We start from the raw sequence: 26,554 nt of genomic DNA on the forward strand, positions 1-26,554 counted from the left end.
TCTTCCACGCCGCACCCTCCTCTTCTCCCATCCACTTACATACCATTGAGATATTGGCGGCCCAGTAGTACTCACTTAGGCTCGGTAGTGCCAGCCCCCCCCCCCATCCCTACTATGCTGCAAAAATCCCTTCCTCACTCTCGGGGTCTTCCCGGCCCACACAAAACTCATGATACTCTTCTCAATCCTTTTGAAAAAAGCCTTCGTGATCACCACCGGGAGGCACTGAAACACAAAGAGGAATCTCGGGAGGACCACCATTTTAACCGCTTGTACCCTCCCTGCCAGTGACAGGGATACATGTCCCATCTCTTGAAGTCCTCCTCCATCTGTTCCACCAACCGCGTTAAATTTAACCTATGCAATGTACCCCAATTCTTGGCTATCTGGATCCCCAAGTAGCGAAAGTCCCTTGTTACCTTCCTCAGCGGTAAGTCCTCTATTTCTCTGCTCTGCTCCCCTGGATGCACCACAAACAACTCACTTTTCCCCATGTTTAGCTTATATCCTGAAAATTCTCCAAACTCCCCAAGTATCCGCATTATCTCTGGCATCCCCTCCGCCGGGTCCGCCACATACAACAACAAATCGTCCGCATACAGAGATACCCGGTGTTCTTCTCCTCCCCTGAGTACTCCCCTCCACTTCCTGGAACCCCTCAATGCTATTGCCAGGGGCTCAATCGCCAGTGCAAACAATAATGGGGACAGAGGACATCCCTGCCTCGTCCCTCTATGGAGCCGAAAATATGCAGACCCCCGTCCATTCGTGACCACGCTCGCCATCGGGGCCCTATACAGCAGCTGTACCCATCTAATATACTCATCTCCAAAGCCAAATCTCCTCAACACCTCCCACAAATAATCCCACTCCACTCTATCAAATGCTTTCTCGGCATCCATCGCCACCACTATCTCCGCTTCCCCCTCTGGTGGGGGCATCATCATTACCCCTAGCAGCCTCCGTATATTCGTATTCAGCTGTCTCCCCTTCACAAACCCAGTTTGGTCCTCATGGACCACCCCCGGGACACAATCCTCTATCCTCATTGCCATTACCTTGGCCAGAATCTTAGCGTCTACGTTCAGGAGGGAAATAGGCCTATAGGACCCGCATTGCAGCGGGTCTTTTTCCTTCTTTAGGAGAAGCGATATCGTTGCCTCTGACATAGTCAGGGGCAGCTGTCCCCTTTCCCTCGCCTCATTAAAGGTTCTCATCAGTAGCGGGGCGAGCAAGTCCACATATTTCCTGTAAAATTCAACTGGGAATCCATCCGGTCCCGGGGCCTTCCCCGCCTGCATGCTCCTAATTCCTTTCACTACTTCCTCCATTTCGATCTGTGCTCCCAGTCCCACCCTCTCCTGCTCCTCCACCGTAGGAAATTCCAGCTGGTCCAGAAAACACATCATTCTCTCCTTCCCATCCGGGGGCTGAGCTTCATATAATCTTTCATAGAATGCCTTGAACACTCCATTCACTCTCTCCGCTCCCCGCTCCATCTCTCCCTCCTCATCCCTCACTCCCCCTATTTCCCTCGCTGCTCCCCTTTTCCTCAATTGGTGGGCCAGCAACCTGCTCGCCTTCTCCCCCTATTCGTACTGTACACCTGTGCCTTCCTCCACTGTGCCTCTGCAGTACCCGTTGTCAGCAAATCAAATTCTACGTGTAGCCTTTGCCTTTCCCTGTACAGTCCCTCCTCCGGTGCCTTCGCATATTGCCTGTCCACCCTCATAAGTTCTTGCAGCAACCGCTCCCGTTCCCTACTCTCCTGCTTTCCTTTTATGTGCCCTTATTGATATCAGCTCCCCTCTAACCACTGCCTTCAGCGCCTCCCAGACCACTCCCACCTGGACCTCCCCATTATCATTGAGTTCCAAGTACTTTTCAATACACCCCCTCACCCTTAGACACACCCCCTCATCCGCCATTAGTCCCATGTCCATTCTCCAGGGTGGACGCCGTTCTTTTTCCTCCCCTATCTCCAAGTCCACCCAGTGTGGAGCGTGATCCGAAATAACTATAGCCGTATACTCCGTCCCCCTCACCTTCGGGATCAACGCCCTTCCCAAAACAAAAAAGTCTATTCGCGAATAAACTTTGTGGACATAGGAGAAAAACGAAAACTCCTTACTCCTAGGTCTGCTAAATCTCCATGGGTCTACTCCTCCCATCTGCTCCATAAAGTCTTTAAGCACCTTGGCTGCTGCCGGCCTCCTTCCAGTCCTGGACCTCGATATGTCCAGCCCTGGTTCCAGCACCGTGTTAAAATCTCCACCCATTACCAACTTACCCACCTCTAGGTCCGAGATATGCCCTAACCTCATAAAGTTGGCATCATCCCAGTTCGGGGCATATACGTTCACTAAGACCACCGCCTCCCCCTGTAATTTGCCACTCACCATCACGTATCTGCCCCCACTATCCGCCACTATGGTCTTTGCCTCAAACATTACCCGCTTCCCCACTAGTATAGCCACCCCCCTGTTTTTCGCATCTAGCCCCGAATGAAACACCTGCCCCACCCATCCTTTGCGTAGTCTAACCTGGGCTATCAGTTTCAAATGCGTCTCCTGTAACATAACCACATCTGCCTTAAGTTTCTTAAGATGTGCGAGTACCTGTGCCCTCTTTATCGGCCCGTTCAGCCCTCTCACATTCCACGTGATCAGCCGGGTTTGGGGGCTCTTTACCCCCCCCCCCCCCCCCCCCCCCCCTTGTCGATTAGCCATCCCCTTTTATCCAGCTCCTCACCCGGTTCCCACGCAGCTGTGTCCCCCCCCCCCCCCCAGGTGGTGCCCTCCCGCCACGCCCACCCCATACCAGCTCCCCCTTCTCCCCAGCAGCAGCGACCCAGTAAATCCCCCCCCCCCCCGCTAGATCCCCCACTAGCGTAGTACACCCCCCATGTTGCTCCCAGAAGTCAGCAAACTCTGGCCGACCTCTGCTTAACCCGTGACCTCGGCTCGCACCGTGCGACGCCCCCTCCTTCCTGCTTCCCTATTCCCGCCATAATTATCATAGCGCGGGAACAAAGCCCGCGCTTCCCTTTTGGCCCCGCCCCCAATGGCCAACGCCCCCAGCTCCTCCACCTCCCTTCCTCCCTCCCCCACAACCTGTGGAAGAGAGAAAAGTTACCGGGTCGCAGGACAAACAACATAAAAATCATCTCTCCCCCCTTTTTCGCCCCTCTTCGCCCCCCATATTCGCCCCACCACTTTGTCTCAAACGTTCTTTTTTAATAACCCGCTTATTCCAATTTCTCTTCAACAATAAATGTCCACGCCTCATCCGCCGTTTCAAAGTAGTGGTGCTTCCCTTGATATGTGACCCACAGTCTTGCCGGCTGCAGCATTCCAAATTTAATCTTTTTATGAAGCACCGCCTTGGCCCGATTAAAGCTCGCCCTCCTTCTCGCCACCTCCGCACTCCAGTCTTGATATACGCGGATCACCGCGTTCTCCCACCTACTGCTCCGAATTTTCTTTGCCCATCTGAGGACCATCTCTCTGTCCTTAAAACGGAGGAATCTCACCACTATGGCTCTAGGATTTTCTCCTGCTCTCGGTCCTCGCGCCATCACTCGGTATGCTCCCTCCACCTCCAACGGACCCGTCGGGGCCTCCGCTCCCATTAACGAGTGCAGCATCGTGCTCACATATGCCCCGACGTCCGCCCCTTCTGCACCTTCAGGAAGACCAAGAATCCTTAAATTCTTCCTCCTCGCATTATTCTCCAGCACCTCCAGCTTTTCCACACATCGTTTATGGTGTGCCTCGTGCATCTCCGTCTTCACCACCAGGCCCTGTATATCGTCCTCGTTCTCGGCAGCCTTTGCCTTCACGACCCGAAGCTCCCGCTCCTGGGTCTTTTGCTCATCTTTTAGCCCTTCAATCGCCTGTAATATCGGGGCCAACAGCTCCTTCTTCATCTCCTTTTTAAGCTCTTCCACGCAGCGTTTCAAAAACTCGTGTTGTTCAGGGCCCCATGTTAAACTGCCACCTTCCGACGCCATCTTGGTTTTTGCTTGCCTTCCTTGCCACTGCTCTAAAGGATCCACCGCAATCCGGCCACTTTCCTCTCCTTTTTCCATCGGTATCCAGGGGGGATTCCCTTCTGGTTTACCGCACAGTGCTTTTAGCCGTTAAAATTGCCGTTGGGGCTCTTATTAAGAGCCCAAAAGTCCGTTCCACCGGGAGCTGCCGAAACGTGCGACTTAGCTGGTCATCGCCGCACCCGGAAATCCCTGGTTGGGGCTAGTTGAGTGAGCTAGATAGTCCGAACGGGTTGTGGGGGCGGTGGTAGTCAGTTCTGGGGAAAGTCGGGGAGTAGTCATGTGGTCAATTATTTGGGGGGTTCAGTTGTGCAGTCACCTAGATGTTAGACTAGCTTTTAATCAGCCTGACACTTCCTGGGTATCTGCTCAGGTAAGTACTACAGAACTGCCCACAGTCTCCGACTTTCGCAGAGGGTCCCAGGGAATTACCCACTGGAAGTTCAAACTTCCCGGTCAATTCCCATATAGGACAGTGTGTCAGGACTTGTATAGGCATACATCTGGTCTCCAACGATCGCCAACAGGAAGATTTGGCTCGGTTTCTTGTAATTTGTTGCAGTTCACCTCAGCCTTAACTGTCCCTCCCAATTTGGTCTTGTCTGCAATTTTTTGATTCCAAAATCCAATTTCTTAATATACATTGTGAACAACCATGGTTCCAACATTGATCTCTGGGACTCCACTTCCTGCTGTCTGCTACTCTGAAAAGTTATTCTTTATCCCCTATTCTCTGTTTTCTGTCTTTGAACCAGTCAGTTATCCATTCTGCTATTGCCCCATGAATCTGATTGCTCACTGAATGGTTTATTATGTGGGACCTTATCACTAACCTTTCAAAAATACAGGTATGTTGTATCTGGTAACCTAGATGAGGAAATTTCAGGCTATAGGTAAACATTGATAACCTTGGCATCTAAAGACTGGTAACTGTACTATCTTAATGGTCGGCAGGACATGGAGGAGGATCAGACTTAGGAAAATGGTAATGCTGGACCAAGTACTCCCATTGATTATTTTTGTTAAAGCCTGCTGGCTGACTGTTTTGATAATGTGGAGAAAGTATTGTTGAAATGCTGCAAGAATCTTTGGAAGACACAATCGTTATTGTCTATATATTTCCAGATGTTTGACACTGTGAAAAAGCTGAGGGAGAAATCAAGTCCATGTTCAGTGACAGAAGCAGGCAGTCAAAAGACAAATGAGGTACGGCATTTTTATTTTTACCATTTTCTTTTTTCAAATGGAGCAAACTACATGATCTTGGCTATAACATCAGGGAACCTGCTAAGTTGAAACTATGGGACTTTCACAGACCACAAGGCAGCTGAATGAAGTCATTGGAAGAGATCAGGGAAGAGGGTACCCATCTGAGCTCTCACCTGGTGATCGGTGGGATTAAGGAAACCTAATAACAGGATTAAGAATGACTTTGCTGGGGTGGCATGGTGGCGCTGTTGTTAGCACTGCTGCCTCATGGTGCCGAGGACCCAGGTTCGATCCCAGCCCCGGGTCACTGTCTGTGTGGAGTTTGCACATTCTCCCCGTGTCTGCGTGGGTCTCAGCCCCACAACTCAGAAAGATGTGCAGGGTAGGTGAATTGGCCACGCTAAATTGTCCCTTAATTGGAAAAAAATAATTTAAATTTATTTTAAAAAAGGAATGACTTTGCTGTCAGTCATGCCTCAGTGGTAGCACTTTCACCTCTAAGTAGGAGGTTGTGGGTCAAAGTCCCACTCCAGAGACCAGACTACAACATCTCGGTGGACATCTCCTATGCAGTAAAAAGGGAATGCTACCCTGTTGGAGGTGCTGTCTTTTTGGTTGAAGTATGAAACCGAGGCACCATTTTCTCTCCCAGTTGGTCATAAAAGATCCCATGGCACATTCAAAGAGAAGGGAAGGAATTTCTGCCCAATATTTATCCCTCATCCAACATCACTAAAATAGACAATGTGCGCGATTCTCCGGTTTGCGTTGCGCTCACGCGAGAGCCAGAGAATCTTCAGGAGAGGCCTGCAGCGAACCTCCCAACAGCCTCCGTACCGCGTGGGATTCCCTGAATTTCCGTGAGATGTCGGAGTTGGAACCCCACCCCAAATGGGCATGACCTACTTACAACCTACCTGCCCGGCATCCACCAGCCTCCCCAGGGAGGCTGCAGCCGGGCGCCGATCAATGCTGGTCCACACAAACGTGGACCAGGCGGAACAGCACCCGGGGAGCTCTCCCGGGCCATCGGAGACCCCTGGGTACAAAGAACAAAGAAATGTACAGCACAGGAACAGGCCCTTCGGCCCTCCAAGCCCGTGCCGACCATACTGCCCGTCTAAACTACAATCTTCTACACTTCCTGGGTCCGTATCCCTCTATTCCCATCCTATTCATGTATTTGTCAAGATGCCCCTTAAATGTCACTATCGTCCCTGCTTCCACCACCTCCTCCTGTAGCGAGTTCCAGGCACCCACTACCCTCGGACATCTACTCTAAACCTTGCCCCTCTCACCTTAAACCTATGCCCCCTAGTTATTGACCCCTCTACCCCGGGGAAAAGCCTCTGACTATCCATTCTGTCTATGCCCCTCATAATTTTGTAGACCTCTATCAGGTCGCCCCTCAACCTCCTTCGTTCCAGTGAGAACAAACCGAGTTTATTCAACCGCTCCTCATAGCTAATGCCCTCCATACCAGGCAACATTCTGGTAAATCTCTTCTGCACCCTCTCTAAATCCTCCACATCCTTCTGGTAGTGTGGCGACCAGAATTGAACACTATACTCCAAGTGTGGCCTAACTAAGGTTCCATACAGCTGCAACATGACTTGCCAATTCTTATACTCAATGCCCCGGCCAATGAAGGCAAGCATGCCCTATGCCTTCTTGACTACCTTTTCCACCTGTGTTGCCCCTTTCAGTGACCTGTGGACCTGTACTCCTAGATCTCTCTGACTTTCAATACTCTTCAGGGTTCTACCATTCACTGTATATTCCCTACCTGCATTCGACCTTCCAAAATGCATTACCTCACATTTGTCCGGATTAAACTCCATCTGCCATCTCTCCGCCCAAGTCTCCAAACAATCTAAATCCTGCTGTATCCTCTGACAGTCCTCATCGCTATCCGCAATTCCACCAACCTTTGTGTCGTCTGCAAACTTACGAATCAGACCAGTTACATTTTCCTCCAAATCATTTATATATACTACAAACAGCAACGGTCCCAGCACTGATCCCTGTGGAACACCACTGGTCACAGCCCTCCAATTAGAAAAGCATCCTTCCATTGCTACTGCCTTCTATGACCTAGCCAGTTCTGTATCCACCTTGCCAGCTCACCCCTGATCCCGTGTGACTTCACCTTTTGAACTAGTCTACCACGAGGGACCTTGTCAAAGGCCTTACTGAAGTCCATATAGACAACATCCACTGCCCTACCTGCATCAATCATCTTAGTGACCTCCTCGAAAAACTCTATCAAGTTAGTGAGACACGACTTCCCCTTCACACAACCATGCTGCCTCTCACTAATATGTCCATTTGCTTCCAAATGGGAGTAGATCCTGTCTCGAAGAATTCTCTCCAGTAATTCCCCTACCACTGAAGTAAGGCTCATCGGCCTGTAGTTCCCTGGATTATCCTTCCTACCCTTCTTAAACAGAGGAACAGCATTGGCTATTCTCCAGTCCTCCGGGACATCACCTGAAGACAGTGAGAATCCAAAGTTTCTGTCAAGGCCTCAGCAATTTCCTCTCCAGCCTCCTTCAGTATTCTGGGGTAGATCCCATCAGGCCCTGGGGACTTACCTACCTTAATATTTTTTAAGACACCCAACACCTCGTCTTTTTGGATCTCAATGTGACCCAGGCTATCTACACACCCTTCTCCAGACTCAACATCTACCAATTCCTTCTCTTTGGTGAATACTGATGCAAAGTATTCATTTAGTACCTCGCCCATTTCCTCTGGCTCCACACATAGATTCCCTTGCCTATCCTTCAGTGGGCCAACCCTTTCCCTGGCTACCCTCTTGCTTTTTATGTACGTGTAAAAAGCCTTGGGATTTTCCTTAACCCTATTTGCGAATGACTTTTCGTGACCCCTTCTAGCCCTCCTGACTCCTTGCTTAAGTTCCTTCCTACTTTCCTTATATTCCACACAGGCTTCGTCTGTTCCCAGCCTTTTAGCCCTGACAAATGCCTCCTTTTTCTTTTTGACGAGGCCTACAATATCTCTCGTTATCCAAGGTTCACGAAAATTGATGTATTTATCCTTCTTCCTCACAGGAACATGCCAGTCCTGAATTCCTTTCAACTGACACTTGAAAGCCTCCCACATGTCAGATGTTGATTTGCCCTCAAACATCCGCCCCCAATCTAGGTTCTTCAGTTCCCACCTAATATTGTTATAATTAGCCTTCCCCCAATTTAGCACATTCATCCTAGGACCACTCTTATCCATGTCCACCAGTACTTTAAAACTTACTGAATTGTGGTCACTGTTACCGAAATGCTCCCCTACTGAAACATCTACCACCTGGCCGGGCTCATTCCCCAATACCAGGTCCAGTACCGCCCCTTCCCTCGTTGGACTGTCTACATATTGTTTTAAGAAGCCCTCCTGGATGCTCCTTACAAACTCCGCCCCGTCTAAGCCCCTGGCACTAAGTGAGTCAATATTGGGGAAGTTGAAGTCTCCCATCACCACAACCCTGTTGTTTTTACTCTTTTCCAAAATCTGTCTACCTATCTGCTCCTCTATCTCCCGCTGGCTGTTGGGAGGCCTGTAGTAAACTCCCAACATTGTGACTGCACCCTTCTTATTCCTGATCTCTACCCATATAGCCTCACTGCCCTCTGAGGTGTCCTCCCGCAGTACAGCTGTGATATTCTCCCTAACCAGTAGCGCAACTCCGCCACCCCTTTTACATCCCCCTCTATCCCGCCTGAAACATCTAAATCCTGGAACGTTTAGCTGCCAATCCTGCCCTTCCCTCAACCAGGTCTCTGTAATGGCAACAACATCATAGTTCCAAGTACTAATCCAAGCTCTAAGTTCATCTGCCTTACCCGTAATACTTCTTGCATTAAAACATATGCACTTCAGGCCACCAGACCCGCTGTGTTCAGCAACTTCTCCCTGTCTGCTCTGCCTCAGCCCCACTGTCCCTATTCCCTAGTTCTCCCTCAATGCACTCGCCTTCTGACCTATTGCTCCCTTGCCCACCCCCCTGCCATACTAGTTTAAACCCTCCCGTGTGACACTAGCAACCCTCGCGGCCAGGATATTTATGCCTCTCCAGTTTAGATGCAACCCGTCCTCCTTATATAGGTCACACCTGCCCCGGAAGAGCTCCCAGTGGTCCAGATAACGGAAACCCTCCCTCCTACACCAGCTGTTTAGCTACGTGTTTAGCTGCTCAATCTTCCTATTTCTAGCCTCACTGGCACGTGGAACAGTGAGTAATCCCGAGATTACAACCCTAGAGGTCCTGTCTTTTAACTTTCTGCCTAACTCCCTGAACTCCTGCTGCAGGACCTCATGCCCCTTCCTGCCTATGTTGTTAGTACCAATATGTACAACGACCTCTGCCTGTTTGCTCTCCCCCTTCAGGATGCCCTCTACCCGTTCGGAGACATCCTGGACCCTGGCACCAGGGAGGCAACATACCAACCTGGAGTCTCTTTCACGTCCACAGAAGCGCCTATTTGTGCCCCTGACTATAGAGTCCCCTATTACTATTGCTCTTCTGCGCTTTGACCCTCCCTTCTGAACATCAGAGCCAGCCGTGGTGCAACTGCTCTGGCTGCTGCTGTTTTCCCCTGATAGGCTATCCCCCCCCCCGACAGTATCCAAAGGGGTATATCTGTTCGAGAGGGGGACAACCACAGGAGATTCCTGCACTGACTGCCTGCCCTTTCTGGTGGTCACCCATTTCTCTGCCTGCACCTTGGGTGTGACCACATTTATATAACTGCGATCTATGACGCTTTCCGCCACCTGCAAGCTCCTAAGTGCATCCAATTGCTGCTCCAACCGAACCATGCGGTCTGTGAGGAGCTCCAGTTGGGTGCACTTTCTGCAGATGAAGCCATCCGGGACGCTGGAAGCCTCCCGGACCTGCCACATCTCACAGTCAGAGCACTGCACCCCTCTAACTGACATTACGCCAATTAATTAGTAAATTAAAATTAAAAGTTTTTATTTAAAAACAATTTTTTTTTTTGAAGTTACCGTTAACTATCTGTTTCCTAGCACTAGATTTCTAATATAAATGTGAAAGCTAAATGTAGTACTCTCCGATCTCTGGCTTAGATACCCCTCTAAATTATAATTAAGTAATTATGTTTAATTAGTTACCAATGCTTAATTGTTTTAATTTAGTGTAGATTCCCAACCAGCCACTCGGGTCACAGCTTTTCTGTGATGTCATTTCAGTGTCTCCCCCCCCCCCCCCCCCCCACACACACACACACACACACACACACACACACACACACACAATTTGAAAAAGGTATAAAAGTAAATATGAGTAAAAATCACTTACTTACCTTCTTACCTTCCGAGTGTCTTAGATGTTCTCAGGTTCTCTCCCTGACAGAGACTGCTCCTCCTCCCCCGAACGGCTCCCGAAACTAGGCCGCGATCTTTTTAAATCTCCGCTCCGACTCGCAGCTCCTGCTCTTTTTAAATCTCCGCTCCGACTCCCGGTAGTCAGGGTAAGTGCAAGGTGGCCCCCTGACCATTCCCCTGGCACTGTCAAGGTGCCTGGATGGCACTGCCAAGCCAGCAGGAGCACTGCCTGGGTGCCAGGGGGAAGTGCATGGGTGCTCAGGTGTCAGGGTGGCATTGCAAGGGGGCGAGGGGAGCCATGCCCATGAAATGAAGGTGGAGAGGGGGGTTTGAAGGGTTGGGGTGTGCAGGGCAAATAATTAGGGGCCTCTGGTAGGCTAGGGGATGATGGGTGGGAGTCCTGGAAGGGAGTGGGCTCGGGGGTGCCTGAAGTGGGGGGGCTCCAAAGTGCGGTGTCCTCACTTGGGGGGTGTGAGGTAGTGTCCATGTGTGTGTGTGTGGGGGGGGGGGATGACATTACCCTTGGGTGGGGTGTATGGGGGACCCACAAGCTCACTTAGAGATTGGGACACCCTTTCAAAATGGTGGCCCGATCTCTGCGTTCGGCTCCTCAGTGTTAAAAACATTCTAAGCATGGGCTAAACCCCAGGGCCCCAGAAAATGACTTGTGTCATTGAGTAACGGTGGGAAACTCCCTGAAAAACCCACCACAAATTAATTTAGAAATGTTTTGGGACAATCGCATGCAATATTATTATTATCCCATTGCTGTTTGTGGGAGCTTGCTGTTTGTAGGACCTTGCTGTGCACAAATTGGCTGCCATGTTTCCTACATTATAACCGTGACAACGCTCCAAAAGTGCTTAATCACTTTCAAGGATTTTGGGCATCGAGGTTATGAAATGAATCATAGAAAGTTTGTTCTTTTTTGCATTGCAGACAATACAGGACAAAGATAAGGCTGAGCGTAAACGGAAGGCAGAGGCAGCCAAACTATACCGGCAGAAGATTATGGCACAGATGTCTGCAATGCAGAGAAATTTCATTGAATCAAACAAGCACCTATATGAGAAGGCGACAGAAGCACCAAGACCAGGGACGATCAGGACTGAGGAGGATAGGTATGTGGCAGATAGGTGCGACGCGGTGATGAGAAAGCATACTAATTCTGCAGCCTGTTAGTTAACAGTGCATGCTATTGATCAAAGGCAATAAAGAGGATCTATAGAATCCTTACAGTGCAGAAGGAGACCAATTACCCCATTGAGCCTGAACCAACCCTCCAAAGAGCGCACTACCTAGGACCACATCCTGCCCTATCCCTGTAACCCCAACTAACCTGCACATTTTTGTACTAGGGGAGGAAACCAGAGCAGCCGGAGGAAACCCACACAGACACAGGGAGACCATGCAAACTCCACGCAAACAGTCTCACAAGGCCGGAATCGAACCTTGGTTCTTGGTGCTGTGTGGCAGAAGTGGTAACCGCTGTGCCACCGTACCGCCCACGACAAAGATCAGGCTGAGCGTAAACGGAAAGCAGAAAGATTTAATTGAATCAAACAAGCACCAAATGAGAAGGCAAGGGACGATCAAGACAGGGGAAATATCTCACAACCAATCTGATGCTGCTCACTTTGTGCCTTGTTGGCATTCAAAGTTCTGCCCAGTTTGTTCAAGACCTCAAAATCAAACTCTTTCCATAATTTTAAAGGCCTCTGTCAGCCCTCCACTTCGCCTTCTCCCTCTTGCAGTTTGATCAATCTTGCACATAGCTGAGTCCTCTCTATTCCACTAACATCCATGAAAATCTTTCCTGTACTTCCCCCACTAATTCAGTATCCATTTTTGTAGTTTGGAGACGATGGCTACGCATAGAATTTCAGCTGTGGTCTAATCATGGTTATGAATAAGTTGAACATTCCCTCCCGCCTTTTATATTGTATTCCTCTAAAAATGAACCCAAAACCGTGTTTGCATTCTTTATGACCTTAAACTTGTGTTGCTCATGTTCGCAATTTGTGTATCAATATTCCTTGATTTATTTTTTCCTCAATATCTCCTTTGCCTTGTAAAGAAAAGGTTGACCTCGTTATTAGCCCTACCTGACTTCGCCATGTTGAATTCAATTTGCTATTGAACCATGCACTGTGTCCACTGTATTTCATTCCTCCATATTGGTAGCTATCTTCCAGGACCTAGCCCAACCCACCACCCCTCCCTAAAATTTGATATCATCTACAAATTTTGACAGCACGCCTCCTATTCTTGAGTCCAAACGATTTCTGTATATGGTAAACAACTGTTCCAGCACAGGTCCATGGGGGACAACACTTCCCACTTTTTTCCAGTCCAAGTAACTTTGCTCAATTCCTCAATGAGGAAGACAAATGAAATGTTGGCTATTATTACAAGGGGGATGACGTGTAAGAAATATAAAAGTAGGGAAGTCTTGCTGCAACTGTACAGGGCATTGGTGAGACCACACTACATATAGTTTTGATCACCTTATTTAAGGAGGGACATATTTGCATTGGAAGCTGTTCAGAGAAGGTTCACTCAACCGATTCCTGGGTTGAAGAGTTGTCTTAGGAAAAGCTGAGCAGGTTGACCCTATACTCATTGGAATTTGGAAGAATGAGCGATGATTTTATTGCAACATACAAGATTCTTGAGGAGCCTTGACGAGGTAGTTGGTGATAGGGTCTTTCCCTTCGTGGGGGAATTTAGAACTGGGGTCATCGTTTCAAAATGGGGTGGATTTCATCAGGACAGATGAGGAAGAATTTCTTCTTTGAGGGTTGTTGACCTTTTGAATAATCTATCTCGAGAGAAATGGAGGTTGGACCATTCCAAGCCTTAATTAGACAGATTTTTGACCAGGGAATTAAAAGGTTTTTTTTTTGGGAGGGGGGGGCAGGAAAGTAGTGTTAAGGGACCGCAATCAAACCAACCATGATCTTATTGAATGGCTGATCAGGCTTGAGGGATCAACTGACGTCCTCCTGCTTCTTATGATCTTCTCTGAAGCTCTGGAAATTCCTCTCTAAACCTCTCCATGGCTGGTATGATTGCAGTCTTAACACCACTTTCCTGTCCACGTCACGCATTACCTTTGACTCCCTTGTAGGTCAACCGTCTTTCTAATTGAGGTTCAGATATATTCAATGACAGTAACAACCTTTATAATGCTCCTTAAAACCTAACAGGTTTTTGGTCACCTGTCCCTGTATCATCTTATGTGGTTCAGTCTTAGTTTTTGTCTACTGCTTCTGTAAAGCGCCATGGGATGCTTTACTATATTAAAGATGCTATAAAAATGCATGTGTGTGACAGGTATCAGCTTGATAAAGCAGATGAGACCCAGGCTAAATATAGAAAATTCAGCGGGAATTCAAAAAAAAATGAAAGGCAAAGAAGAGACTGGCAGCTAACAAATTGGGCACAAAACATGGTAGTTTTATGAGCTGTGAGGAGGGTAGTGACGAGACTTCAAGGCATAAGGTTGTGGAATGGACAGACAAGTGGCAGATTAAATGTAATGCAGGGAGGTGTGACGTGATACATTTTGGGTAAGAAGAATATGGCGAAGCAATAGAAAATGATGGGTACAACTCTAAAGAGGATGCAAGAATCGAGAGACCAGGGAGTATATGTTCACAAACCACTAAAGGTGGTAGAGGAGGTTGAGAATATGATTATCAAGTCATGGGATCCTGGACTTCTCTGGTCATCCTTTATAAAACACTGGTTTGGTCTCAACTGGAGTATTGTATAATTTCGAACAAGGAAGGATGTGAAGGGATGAGAGAGGGTGCAGAAAAGAATAGTTCCAGGGATAGGTTGTAGAAGCTCGGGCTGTTCTCCTTAGAACAGGAGGCTGAGAGGAGAGCAGAATGGAATATTCAAAATCGTGAGGGGTGGGGGCATCCAGACAGAAGATAAAGGGGAAATCGTTCTCATTGGCAAAAGGGTCGAGAACCAGAGAATGCCAATTTAAGGTGAACCAAAGGTGAGCATTTTATATGCAACAAGTGATTAGGATCTGGAATTCACTGCCTCATGGCTTTCAAAATGAAATTGGATAAACTCCTGAAAAGAGAAAATGTTCTGGCCCATGGGAATGGGGATGAGGATAGTTGAGTGGGATTTGTCGAGAAACGATACAGAGACAATGGGTAAAATGGCCACCTCCTGTGCTGGAACTGTGGTATAATGTTTAACATCAAAACAAGTGAGTGAAGTTTATGATAACTTTTGAAAAATGCTCTCCTTCCAAGAAGCAGAGAACATGGGTTTTCCAATTAAAGTACTGACTTGGTGTTGATGTCACATGACTTGATCTGGTGAAATGAGAAATGCAGAAAGGAAAGAATGTAGGAAATAAGAGTTAACTTTTGTCTGAATAATAAATCAGCCTTTTTTAATCAGTGTGAGGAATCTGTTTTTTCTTAGTGCTCCAACGACTGAGGACTCCGGTGTAGCTTTGGGACCAATGCAAGGTGCAACTGCAACTGAGAAAATAATACTGACCTGCATCTTATGTCAGGAAGAGCAAGAAGTGAAAACTGATGACATGGCCATGGTACTAGCAGCTTGTGTTCAGAGATCCACAGCGCTGTCAAAAAATAGATCTCGAACCGTAACGAATCTTGGAGGTAAAACAAGATCCTGTGTACAAGTAGTTTTGCTTTCGTACATTATATCCAACTTCTCTTGAAATCAACTTTGACAGGAGATGCCCCTGGGCTTCCTTCATGCAGCCACCTTGAGTATGTGATGTTAACACTGTGTATGTAGTGGGAAAGGCTTCTGCGGCACAACATTAACACGTGTCACTGTAAGCACTGAATTTTGAAAAGTGGGTACAAAACATGTATGTAAACTTCTACGGATCATGGCGAATAAGTCTTCGTAAAGTAGTTAACCCTGCTGAGCTGGAGAAGCCCTAGTTAAATACCTGTTTCAGAGGCCAAGAACCCCAGAGCAGTGAAGGTTGTCCTTTGTTCGTATTTGCACATTCGCAACACTGAGCTTTCAAAACAAATGTGGCATTGCATTGAGTTTGCAAGTGTGAGTTTGCAACCATGCTATTTGGGACCTGGAGCATTATTCTTGATATACATTTGTTTCACCCAAATGAACATTCAAATCTGTGGTCACAGTCCACTGCTTTTGATTCCAGACTCCAAAATGTAACATCAAAGAATACAAAATTTGCACAATAGTGTAGTTGTAACAAGGGGTAAAGGTTAGATAGAAACTGATCTCTTTAACCAAGAGCATGAGTCCCATGTATTGCCTGGCTAGTGCCAAGGTTAAGAACCTCTCCGATTTGGAGAGGAACTTGGAGTAGGAGGGAAAATATCCAGTTATTGTGGTTCATGTACATAACAGTGACATAGGAAGGGCTGGTTTATCGCACTTTGCTAGACAGCTGATTTATGATGCTGTCATAAAGGCCAGCAGCGCAGGTTCAATTCCCGTACCAGCAGAGGTTATTCATGAAGGCCCGCCTTGTCAACCTTACCCCTTGCCTGAGGTGTAATGATCCTCCGGTTAAGCCACCACCAGGCAGTTCTCCCCCTCAAAGGGGAAAGCAGCCGATGGGGACCTGGGACTATGGTGACTTTACCTTTACTAAGAAAGAGATTCTGCAGAGTGAGTATAAGAAGGTAGGGACTAAATTAAAACGCAGAACCATAAATATAGGTATTTCTGGATTGCTAGCTGAATCACAAGCAAATTGGTAAATAAGACCAGAGTTTCAAATGTGCGGCTCAAAAATTACTGTGGGTGAAAATGTGTTTCAATTCATTGGGCACCTATACAGGACTGGGGAACGAGGGAGCTACACAATCGGGATGGCTTTCACCGGAACTGCGCATGGATCATTTCCCGGCAAATAGTCTAACTAGGACATACAGTGCAGAAGAAGGCCATTCGGCCCATCGAGTCTGCACCGACCCACTTAAGCCCACACTTCCACCCTATTCCAGTAACCCAATAACCCCTCCTAACCTTTTTGAATACTAAGGGCAATTTATCATGGCCAATCCACCTAACCTGCACGTCTTTGGACTGTGGGAGGAAACTGGAGCACCCGGAGGAAACCCACACAGACACGGGGCGAACGTGCAGACTCCGCACAGACAGTCACCCAGCGGGGAATCGAACCTGGGACCCTGGCGCTGTGAAGCCACAGTGCTAGCCACTTGTGCCAGCATGCTGCCCATTGTGCTACCGTGCTGCCCAAAAGGAAAAAGAGGTGGGGTAACTCTGTTAATAAAGCTTATAGTCAGTACAGTAGTGGGAAATAATCTTTGTTCAGACAATCAGGTCGTAAAATCAGTTTGGCGATTTTAAAAAAATAAAAGGAAAGAGGTCACTGGTGAAGGTCCTCTGATAGCTATAATGTACGTCAGAGTATAAGTCTACATATAATGAGGCCTGTAATAATAGAATTGAATCCTTACAGTGCAGAAGGAGGCCATCTGGCCCATCGAGTCTGCACCGACCCTTCAAAAGGCCGCCCGCCCTAGGCCCAATTCCCCACCTTATTCCTGCAACCCCACCCTAAGGGGCAATTTAGCATGGCCAAACCACCTAACCTGCACATCTTTGAACTGTGGGAGGAAACCGGACGGAGCACCCGGAGGAAACCCACGTAGGCACTGATAGAACGTACAAACTCCACACAGACAATCACCCGAGGTGGGAATTGAACCCGGATCCCTGGTGCTGTGACGCAGCAGTGCTAACCACTGTGCCACCATGAGAGATTTTAAATTTTCTTATAAATTGGATAAACTGAATTGGACAAGATAAACTGGAGGATGAATTCATAATGTATTTGTGACAGTTTCTTCAAACAATATGTTCTGGAACCAACAGTCTATTTTAGACCTGGTAATGTGTAATGAGACAATATTAATTAATAACCTCATAGTAAATGATCCTCTTGGGAAAAGTGATCAGAACATGATATGATTTCACATTCAGGTTGAGGGTGAGAAATGTGAGTCTGAAACTTGAGTCTTGTACTTAAAGGCAATTACAATGGAATGAAGATACAGTTGGCTACAGTGGAATGGGCTAAAAGATAAGATGGCAGCGAAGCCGTACCAGACATTAAGGAGAAATTTCATAACTCGCAGAAAGCTATATTTCATTGAGAAAGAAAGACTCCACGAGAAGGGTGTATAATCTGTGGCTGACTAATGATGTTAAGGATGGTATCAAATTGAAAGTAAAGATGTACAACGCTGCAAAGATTAGGCCAGAAGATTGGGTAAATTTTAGGAATCAACTTGCCCATGTTGTTTAGTTTTGCTGAAGTATGAGAGAAAGTTAGCAAGCGATATAAAAACAACAAACAATAAAAGCTTCTGAAAGTATATAAAAAGGAAAAGAGTAGTGACAGTGAGCTTTGGTTCCTGGGAGGTCGAGACTGAAGAATTCTTAATGGGGAAAAAGGAAATGATGGAGACTGTGAACAATATTTTATATATGTCTTTTAGAAGAAGACCCAAATACTCATCCCAAGAATAATTGAACATTAAGAGGCCGAAGGAAGGGTGGAATTTCAGTCAACTACAACCATTAGAGCAAAAGCACTAGGTAAAGTAAGGGACTAAAGGCTGACAAGTCTTCTAAACCAGAGGCTTGAATCCGAGAGTCTTAGAAGAAGTGGATGCACTGGTTGTAATGTTCTAAAATTCCTTAGATTCTCAGTGATTGGAAAAATACAAATCTAACACCTATTCAAGAAAGGAAGGAGTAGGAAAATAGGAAACTATATGCCAGTTAGCCTAACATCTGTCATTGGGAAAATGTTGGAATCAATTAAGGAAGCAGTAGCAGGGCATTGAGAAAATCATAATGCAATCCATTAGAGTCAACGTGGTTTTATAAAAGGTACATTGTGTTTGATAAAGTTACTGGAGTCTTTTGAAGATATAACAAGCAGGGTGGATATAGGGGTACCAATAGATGTAATATATTTAGATTTTCAAATAAGGTATCACATAATAAGCTACTGCACAAGCTCATGGTGTTGGGGATGATATGTTAGTATGGATAGAGAATTAGCTAACTTCGAGTTTGAATAAATGGATTGCTTTCAGTTTGGTTAAAATATAGCCAATTATGTGCCATAGAGATCAGTGCTCGGGCCTCAACTATTTAGCTTGGATGAAGTGACCGACGTATTGTAGCCAAATGTGCTAATGATCCAAAGATAGGTAGGAAAACGATTGCGAGGAGGACATAAAGATCCTGAAAAGGGTCATGAATAGGTTAGTCGAGTTGCCAAAATTTGGGAGATGGAATATAAGTGGAAAATATGAGGTTGTCTATTTTGGCAGGAAGGATAGAAAAGCGGAATATTATTTAAAGGGAGATTGACTGCAGAATTCCCCAGTAAAGAGGGACCTCGGTGTCTTTGTACATGAATTAAGAAAGCATGCAGGTACTGCAAGTAATTAGGAAGGCAAGTGGAATGTTGGCCATTATTGCAGGGAGAACGAGTATGAAAGTAGGGACGTCATGTCACAACTGTGCAGGGCATTGGTGAGACCATACCTAGAGTACTGTGCACTGTTTTGGTCTCCTTAAGGAGGAATATATTTGCATTAGAAGCAGTTCCGAGGATGTTCACTAAGCTTTCTTTTTAAATTGAGTACCCAATTATTTTTTTTCCAATTAAGGGGCAATTCACAAGGTCTTGTGAATTTAGCATGGCCAATCTATCTAACCTGCACATCTTTGGGTTGTGGGGGTGAAACCCATGCAGACATGGGCAGAATGTGCAAACTCCAAACGGACTGTGACCCAGGGCCGGGATTCGAACCCGGGTCCTCAGCGCTACAGTCCCAGTGCTAACCACTGCACCACATGCCACCCTGGATGTTCACTAAGCTGATTGCTCAAATGAAGGGATTGTCTTGTGAAAGATTGAGAAGGTTCTCCTCATTGGAGCTTAGAAGAATGACAGGTGATCTTAATGAAACATAGAAGATTTTGAGGAGGATTAAGGGTAGATGCTGGAGGGTGTTTGCTATCTGGGGGTGGGGGGGGGAATCTAGACCAGGGCACAGCTTAAAAATAAGGGGTCTCCCATTCAAGACCGAGATGCAGTCGGTCTTTGGAACTCAGAGGACCGTGGAGGATGAATCATTGAATTGTCGAAGACTGAGTTAGACAAGGAAATCAACGGGTATGGAAAGTGGACTTGAGGCCACAATCAGTTCAGCCATGATCTTATTGAATGGGGAAGCAGGGTCGATGGGTCAAATGGCCTACTATTTTTATGATATCATGAATAAAAGAATGCATTTGGCACTTCTTTTGGTGTTCAATGAACAATTTACAAGTATCATGCATAGTGTACATCTCGAAGGAAGGTAAATTTTTGGCACTTGTTTAAAGTTAAGATAACTGTGGCAAGTATGTAATTAATTTGCCTGTTCATCTGGTTTTCACAGAAATTCTGAATGAAATGACGTTTGTTTCTCAGTGTTACTTTATTCTAATTATTCATTATTCTGCCTTTATTATGAGGACATGTTTGTTCAGGCCCAGTGGCACTGCTTGCATATTTAGGTAGGACAATGCTTTTGACTAAGATCAAAATGTATTTATTGTGTAAGGATGTCGAGCAATTATCGATCCTTAATTAAAATCTGGGATTAGTTCCTGAAAGGACTGTGGATGGGTACAATTGAAATTCTCAAGACTGTGATCAGTGGGTCTTTTCTGGGGTAAGGGTATCAGGATATGGAGCAAAGACTAGAAAATGGAATAGATGTCCTGATCAACTAGGCAAGGATTGAATGGTACAGGCTCAAGGTGCTGAATGACATGCTTCAATTCTGTGTTCTTAAGTACATTTGGAAGAAATATTGTAATACCCTTATGCTAATGAGTGATTTTATCAAAAGTTGTTTCAACGTTTTAACATTTCTCTTCTTTCCTCCTTTTTCAGACAACTATGATCCAATAATTATGCACTCTGACCTCAGCTGCGGTACTCATGTAGGAAGCTGTGGTCATGTGATGCATGCCACCTGCTGGCAGAAGTAAGTTAATACATGAGTGTACGATAATTGTTTAAAATTTGTGCCTACATGGCGCTGGACATGTAATTTGGTTTGCTGATAATGAATACCTTTTGTGGAACCCAAAACCTTTTCCACTTTGACGCACAAAGAAATTGACGGCAAATGTTAAGGATGCAGTTGAACATTGAATGATTTCTTCATAAATTAAGTTGGATTGAAGTTAGCCCAAGGTTGTTTATTTTTGTAGTAATATAGACAATAGTTGCAGCTGCCTTCTTCGTATTCGAGGGATGAGTCTCTGGCTCTCATTCACTGCCCCTCACCCAAGCTCATGCTCCCACCCATGATCTTTGTCAGTACGCATTGTTAACCTCCCCTTTCTTTATGTCAACCCAACATTCCCTTGCGGAGCCAGGGACCCCGCCAAACCCACACACATAGGATACCGGCCATCGTATTGTGTGCAGTGCTCATGATAAATTATGCAAAGCAGATCTATCAGTTAAAACTGTGCATCCACTATGGTCCATCAGCAGCAATAGAATTATATCCCATCACAGTCTGTCATCTAAAGGTTCAACACATCACTCACTCCAACCATTATCCCATCAAACCAAGGGATCGACCATCGACATGCCAGGAGCAGTACCCAACGTATCTAACCATGAAGTGCCAAACAGGTGAAACTAAATCACAGGGTTACACGTGTAGGAAACAGTAGAAGCAGCATGCTATGGGTACAACTAATATTATCCCACAAAAGACAGATGAGATAAAAGCTCTGCAGTCATATCATATGAAGTTCTGAATGGATGTGGTCAACCGAGCAACGAACCAAAACATCCAATCCTCAATGATGAGGAGAGCTCAGCATGTCAAATGTAAAAGACGAGGCCGAAGCGTTTGCAAACATCTTTGCCCAGAAGTGCTGATTGGATGATCCATTTCGACGGCCTTCTTAGATCATGGCATCACCGATGCTAGTTTTCAGCTAATTTGATTCCCTCCATGTGATATCAAAGAATGACAGAGTGCAATGGATACAGCAAAGACTATGGACCCAACGACATCCCAGCAACAGGGCTGTAGATTGTGCTCCGAATTAACCACACTTCTAACCTTCTAGTGCAACTACAACACTGGCATCAACCCAACAAAGTGGAAAATTGTTTGGGTATGTCTCATTCACAAAAAGCTGACACAATACAATCTGGCCAATTACCGACCATCAGTCTTCTCTCAATCATCAGCAGGAACGTGTTGTCAACTGTGCTATCAAGGGACTTCCGGTTGCGGCGAGGATGACCTAGCTGCACGTTTCGGCGGCTCCAGCTCCGACGGATCTTCGGGCTCTTTTAAGAGCCCCAATGGGGATTTTGCTGGCCGAATAACCCGGTGTGGGGCGTGTGGGAAGGGAGTCCCCCCCGAACGACGAAAGGAAAAACCGGCGGCGGCGGCTGCAGCCCGAAGAATCTTCGACCACAAGGTCAGAGGGAGTGGAGAACAAAATGGCGGCGGAGAAATCGCAGGCGACATGGGGGCCTGAGCAGGATGAAGTAGTGAGACGGTGCGTGGACCTGCTGAAGAAGGAGGTACTGACCCCGATGTTGCAGGCAATTGAGGGGCTTAAGGAGACTTTAAAGACCCAGGAGACGGAGCTCCGCGTGGTGGAGCAGAAGGTGTCAGATATGGAGGACGAGGTCCTGGGCCTGGCGGTTCAGACCCGGACGCACGAGGCACTTCATAAAAAGTGTGCTGACAGGATTGAGGCCCTTGAAAACGGAGCGCGAAGGAAGAACCTTAGGATACTAGGTCTCCCTGAGGGTGTGGAAGGAGTGGACTGTGGAGCGTACTCAAGTAAGATGCTGAGCTCACTGATGGGTGCTGAGGCCCCTGCGGGCCCCATGGAGGTGGAGTGGGCAAATCGGATCCCGGCGAGAAGACCAAAAGCGGGAGAACCACCGAGGGCGATAATCGTGCGATTCTACCGCCTTAAGGACAGAGAAGAGGTCCTGAGATGGGCTAAAAAGGTGCGGAGTAGCAGATGGGAGAATGCTGTGGTACGGATATACCAGGACTGGAGTGCAGAGGTGGCGAGAAGGAGGGCGAGCTTCAACCGAGCCAAAGAGGTTTTGCACAAAAGGAAGGTGAAGTTTGGGATGCTGCAGCCGGCAAGACTATGGGTCACGTATCAGGAGAGACACTATTATTTCGAGACGGCGGAGGAAGCATTGTCCTTCTTCAACGAAGAGAAACTGGACCGGAACTGAGGGACTGATGCTGCAGGGAATTGTTATTGTTATTGTTTTTGATAATGTTATGGTGAAAGTTATTCGAGAAGTAAACAGGGAAGTGGGGAGACACTGGGGAAATGTGGGCGCCGGTGAGGGGGGAAAGACGGGACATAGTCGGAGAATGGGGAAGGGGAGGGGGAGTGGAAAGGGAGCTGCGCCATAAGAGGCGGTTCAGGTAAAGGGATGTTCCCACGCCAGAAAGAATAAGGCGGGAAAACAGGCGCAAGGCGGATGGGAGTTCCCTCACACCGGGGGGGTCGAGGAGTGAGCAGGAGTAGCCGGGGTCAGTTGAAGCCAGCTGACTTACAGAAGTGATATGGGGGGAGCTATCGAGCTAGATAGGGATCTAGCCCGGGGGGGGGACAACTGGGTTGCTGCTGCGGAAATCCAAAAGGAAATGGCTAAAGAGTGGGTGGTCGGGGACGGTGTGCGACGCTGGGGGAGCGAGCGGGAGCGCGGAGGTGGGATATGGGACTGGCCTAGAGAAGGTAATGGCTAGTTGACACGGGAGGGGGGCAGGTAGCCCCCTAGTGAGGCTGATCACGTGGAACGTGAGAGGCCTAAATGGACCGATAAAAAGGGCCCGAGCGCTCGCGCATTTGAAAGGACTAAGGGCAGACGTGGTTATGCTCCAAGAGACGCACCTAAAGGTGGCGGACCAAGAGAGGCTAAGGAAAGGATGGGTGGGACAGGTGTTCCACTCAGGACTGGACGCAAAGAACAGAGGGGTGGCCATTTTGGTGGGGAAACGGGTAGCATTTGAAGCAAAGAACATCGTAGCAGATAGCGGAGGTAGATATGTAATGGTGGGTGGTAGGCTGGAGGGAATGGAGGTCGTGTTGGTTAATGTGTATGCCCCAAATTGGGACGATGCGGGATTCATGAGACGGATGCTGGGGCGCATACCGGACCTGGAGGCAGGAAATTTGATTTTAGGAGGGGACTTCAATACGGTGCTGGACCCGGGGCTAGATAGATCCAGCTCAAGGACCGGAAGAAGGCCGGCAGCGGCCAAGGTACTTAAGGGGTTTATGGACCAAATGGGGGGAGTGGATCCATGGCGATTTCTTAGGCCTAGGGCTAGGGAGTATTCCTCCTTCTCCCATGTCCATAAAGTGTACTCCCGGATAGATTTTTTTGTTTTAGGAAGGTCGTTGATCTCTAGGGTGGAAGAAGCTGAATACTCAGCCATAGCGGTTTCGGATCATGCCCCACATTGGGTGGACCTGGAAGTAGGAGAGGACAGGGAGCAGAGAACACTCTGGCGATTAGATGTGGGACTGATGGCGGATGAGGGAGTGTGTGCAAGAGTGAGGGGGTGTATTGAGAGATACCTGGAGGTCAATGACGACGGCAAGGTCCCTGTGGGAGTGGACTGGGAAGCACTAAAAGCGGTGGTCAGAGGAGAGTTGATCTCTATTGGGGCCCACAAAAGGAAAACAGAGGCCAAGGAAAGGGATAGACTACTGAGGGAGATTTTAAGGGTGGACAGGGAATTTGCAGAGACCCCGGAGGAGGATCTGTACAGGGAGAGGAGACGACTCCAGACCGAGTTTGACCTTCTGACCACCAGAAAGGCGGAGGTACTGTGGAGGAAGGCACAGGGGAGGAGGTATGAATATGGGGAAAAGGCTAGTCGCCTGTTGGCGCACCAACTGCGAAAGAGGGCAGCAGCGAGGGAGATAGGAGGAATTAGGGATGAAAGGGGAGACACTGTGCGAAGGGCAGGAAAGATAAATGAGGTGTTTAAGACCTTTTATGAGGAACTGTATAGGCCTCAACCCCCAGAGGGAGAGGAGGGGATGCGGCAGTTCCTGGACCAATTGAGGTTCCCGAAAGTGGAGGAGCAGGAGGTGGCAGGCCTGGGGGCGCCGATTGTGGTGGGCGAGGTTATTAAGGGACTGGGAAGCATGCAAGCAGGGAAGGCTCCGGGGCCGGACGGGTTCCCGGTGGAATACTACAGAAAATATGTGGACTTGTTGGCCCCGTTGATGGCGAGGACGTTCAATGAGGCCAGGGAAGGGGGGACTCTACCCCCGACGATGTTGGAGGCGACGATATCGCTAATTTTGAAGAGAGACAAAGATCCGTTGCAGTGCGGGTCGTATAGACCTATTTCACTATTGAACGTGGACGCCAAGTTGCTGGCAAAGGTACTGGCATCGAGGATAGAGGACTGTGTCCCGGGGGTGGTGCACGAAGACCAGACAGGGTTCGTAAAAGGGAGACAACTGAATGTTAACGTGCGACGATTATTAGGGGTGATAATGATGTCCCCAGTGGAGGGGGAGGCAGAGATAGTGGCGGCAATGGACGCAGAGAAGGCATTTGATAGGGTGGCGTGGGAGTATTTATGGGAAGTGTTAAGGAGGTTTGGGTTTGGGAACGGGTTTATTCGCTGGGTTAGACTTCTTTATGGGGCACCAACGGAAAGCGTAGTTACAGGTCGACATAGATCGGAGTATTTCCGATTATATAGGGGAACAAGACAGGGATGCCCGCTGTCTCCATTGTTATTTGCGTTGGCAATTGAACCGCTGGCCATGGCGTTGAGAGACTCCAGGAAATGGAGAGGGGTGATTAGAGGGGGAGAAGAACACCGAGTCTCGTTATACGCGGATGACCTACTGTTATACGTGTCGGACCCAGCGGTGGGGGATGATAGAGGTTATGCGAATTTTGAGGAGGTTCGGGGAATTCTCGGGGTATAGGCTAAACATGGGGAAGAGTGAATTATTTGTGATACATCCAGGGGACCAGAGTAGAGAGATAGAAGGCTTACCACTAAGGAAAGTGGAAAGAAACTTCCGATACCTGGGGATTCAGATCGCTAGGAGCTGGGGAACCTTGCACAGACTTAATCTGACACGGTTGGTAGAACAAATGGAGGAGGACTTCAAGAGGTGGGACATGCAGCCTTTATCGCTGGCGGGTAGGGTGCAAGCAATTAAGATGATGGTCCTCCCGAGGTTCTTATTTGTATTTCAATGTCTCCCTATATTAATCACCAGGACCCTTTTTAATAAAATAGATAGGAGCATCACGAGCTTTGTGTGGGCAGGGAAAGTTCCGAGAGTAAGGAGGGGGTTCCTTCAGCGTAGTAGGGATAGAGGAGGACTGGCACTACCGAACTTGGGAGATTATTATTGGGCCGCCAATGTGGCAATGATACGTAGATGGATGATGGAGGGTGAGGGAGCGGCGTGGAAAAGACTGGAGAGAAAGTCCTGTAAAGGGACGAGTTTAGAGGCGCTGGTGACGGCACCGCTACCGCTCTCACCTAAAAAGTATACCACGAACCCGGTTGTGGCGGCAACACTGAACATATGGGGACAGTGGAGGCAACAGAGAGGGGTGCGGGGAGCCCTGGTGGGATCCCCTATCAGGAACAACCATAGGTTCACCCCAGGAAGAATGGATGGAGGATTTCAGAGCTGGTACCAGTTGGGAATTAGGAAGGTGGGAGATTTATTCATAGATGGGACTTTTGCGAGCTTGGGAGCATTGGAGGAAAAGTATAAGTTACCCCGGGGAAATTTCTTGAGATATATGCAGGTGAGAGCGTTTACTAGACAACA

The 26,554-nt window shown here is 47.7% G+C and overlaps 1 protein-coding gene across 1 annotated transcript in view; it reads left to right on the forward strand.

Moving 5' to 3' along the window:
- The window catches only part of ubr1 (ubiquitin protein ligase E3 component n-recognin 1), a 398,703-nt gene that overhangs the window by 256,342 nt on the left and 115,807 nt on the right, over window positions 1-26,554 (forward strand). Inside the window, exons 28-31 of the mRNA XM_072487581.1 lie at window positions 5,177-5,257; window positions 11,561-11,742; window positions 15,077-15,279; window positions 20,607-20,700. Of these exons, the coding sequence (XP_072343682.1) occupies window positions 5,177-5,257; window positions 11,561-11,742; window positions 15,077-15,279; window positions 20,607-20,700 (560 nt within the window). The remainder of the gene's footprint in view (window positions 1-5,176; window positions 5,258-11,560; window positions 11,743-15,076; window positions 15,280-20,606; window positions 20,701-26,554) is intronic.

The sequence above is a fragment of the Scyliorhinus torazame genome, chromosome 2 (assembly GCF_047496885.1).
Source record: "Scyliorhinus torazame isolate Kashiwa2021f chromosome 2, sScyTor2.1, whole genome shotgun sequence".
Classification (NCBI taxonomy): Eukaryota; Metazoa; Chordata; class Chondrichthyes; order Carcharhiniformes; family Scyliorhinidae; genus Scyliorhinus; species Scyliorhinus torazame.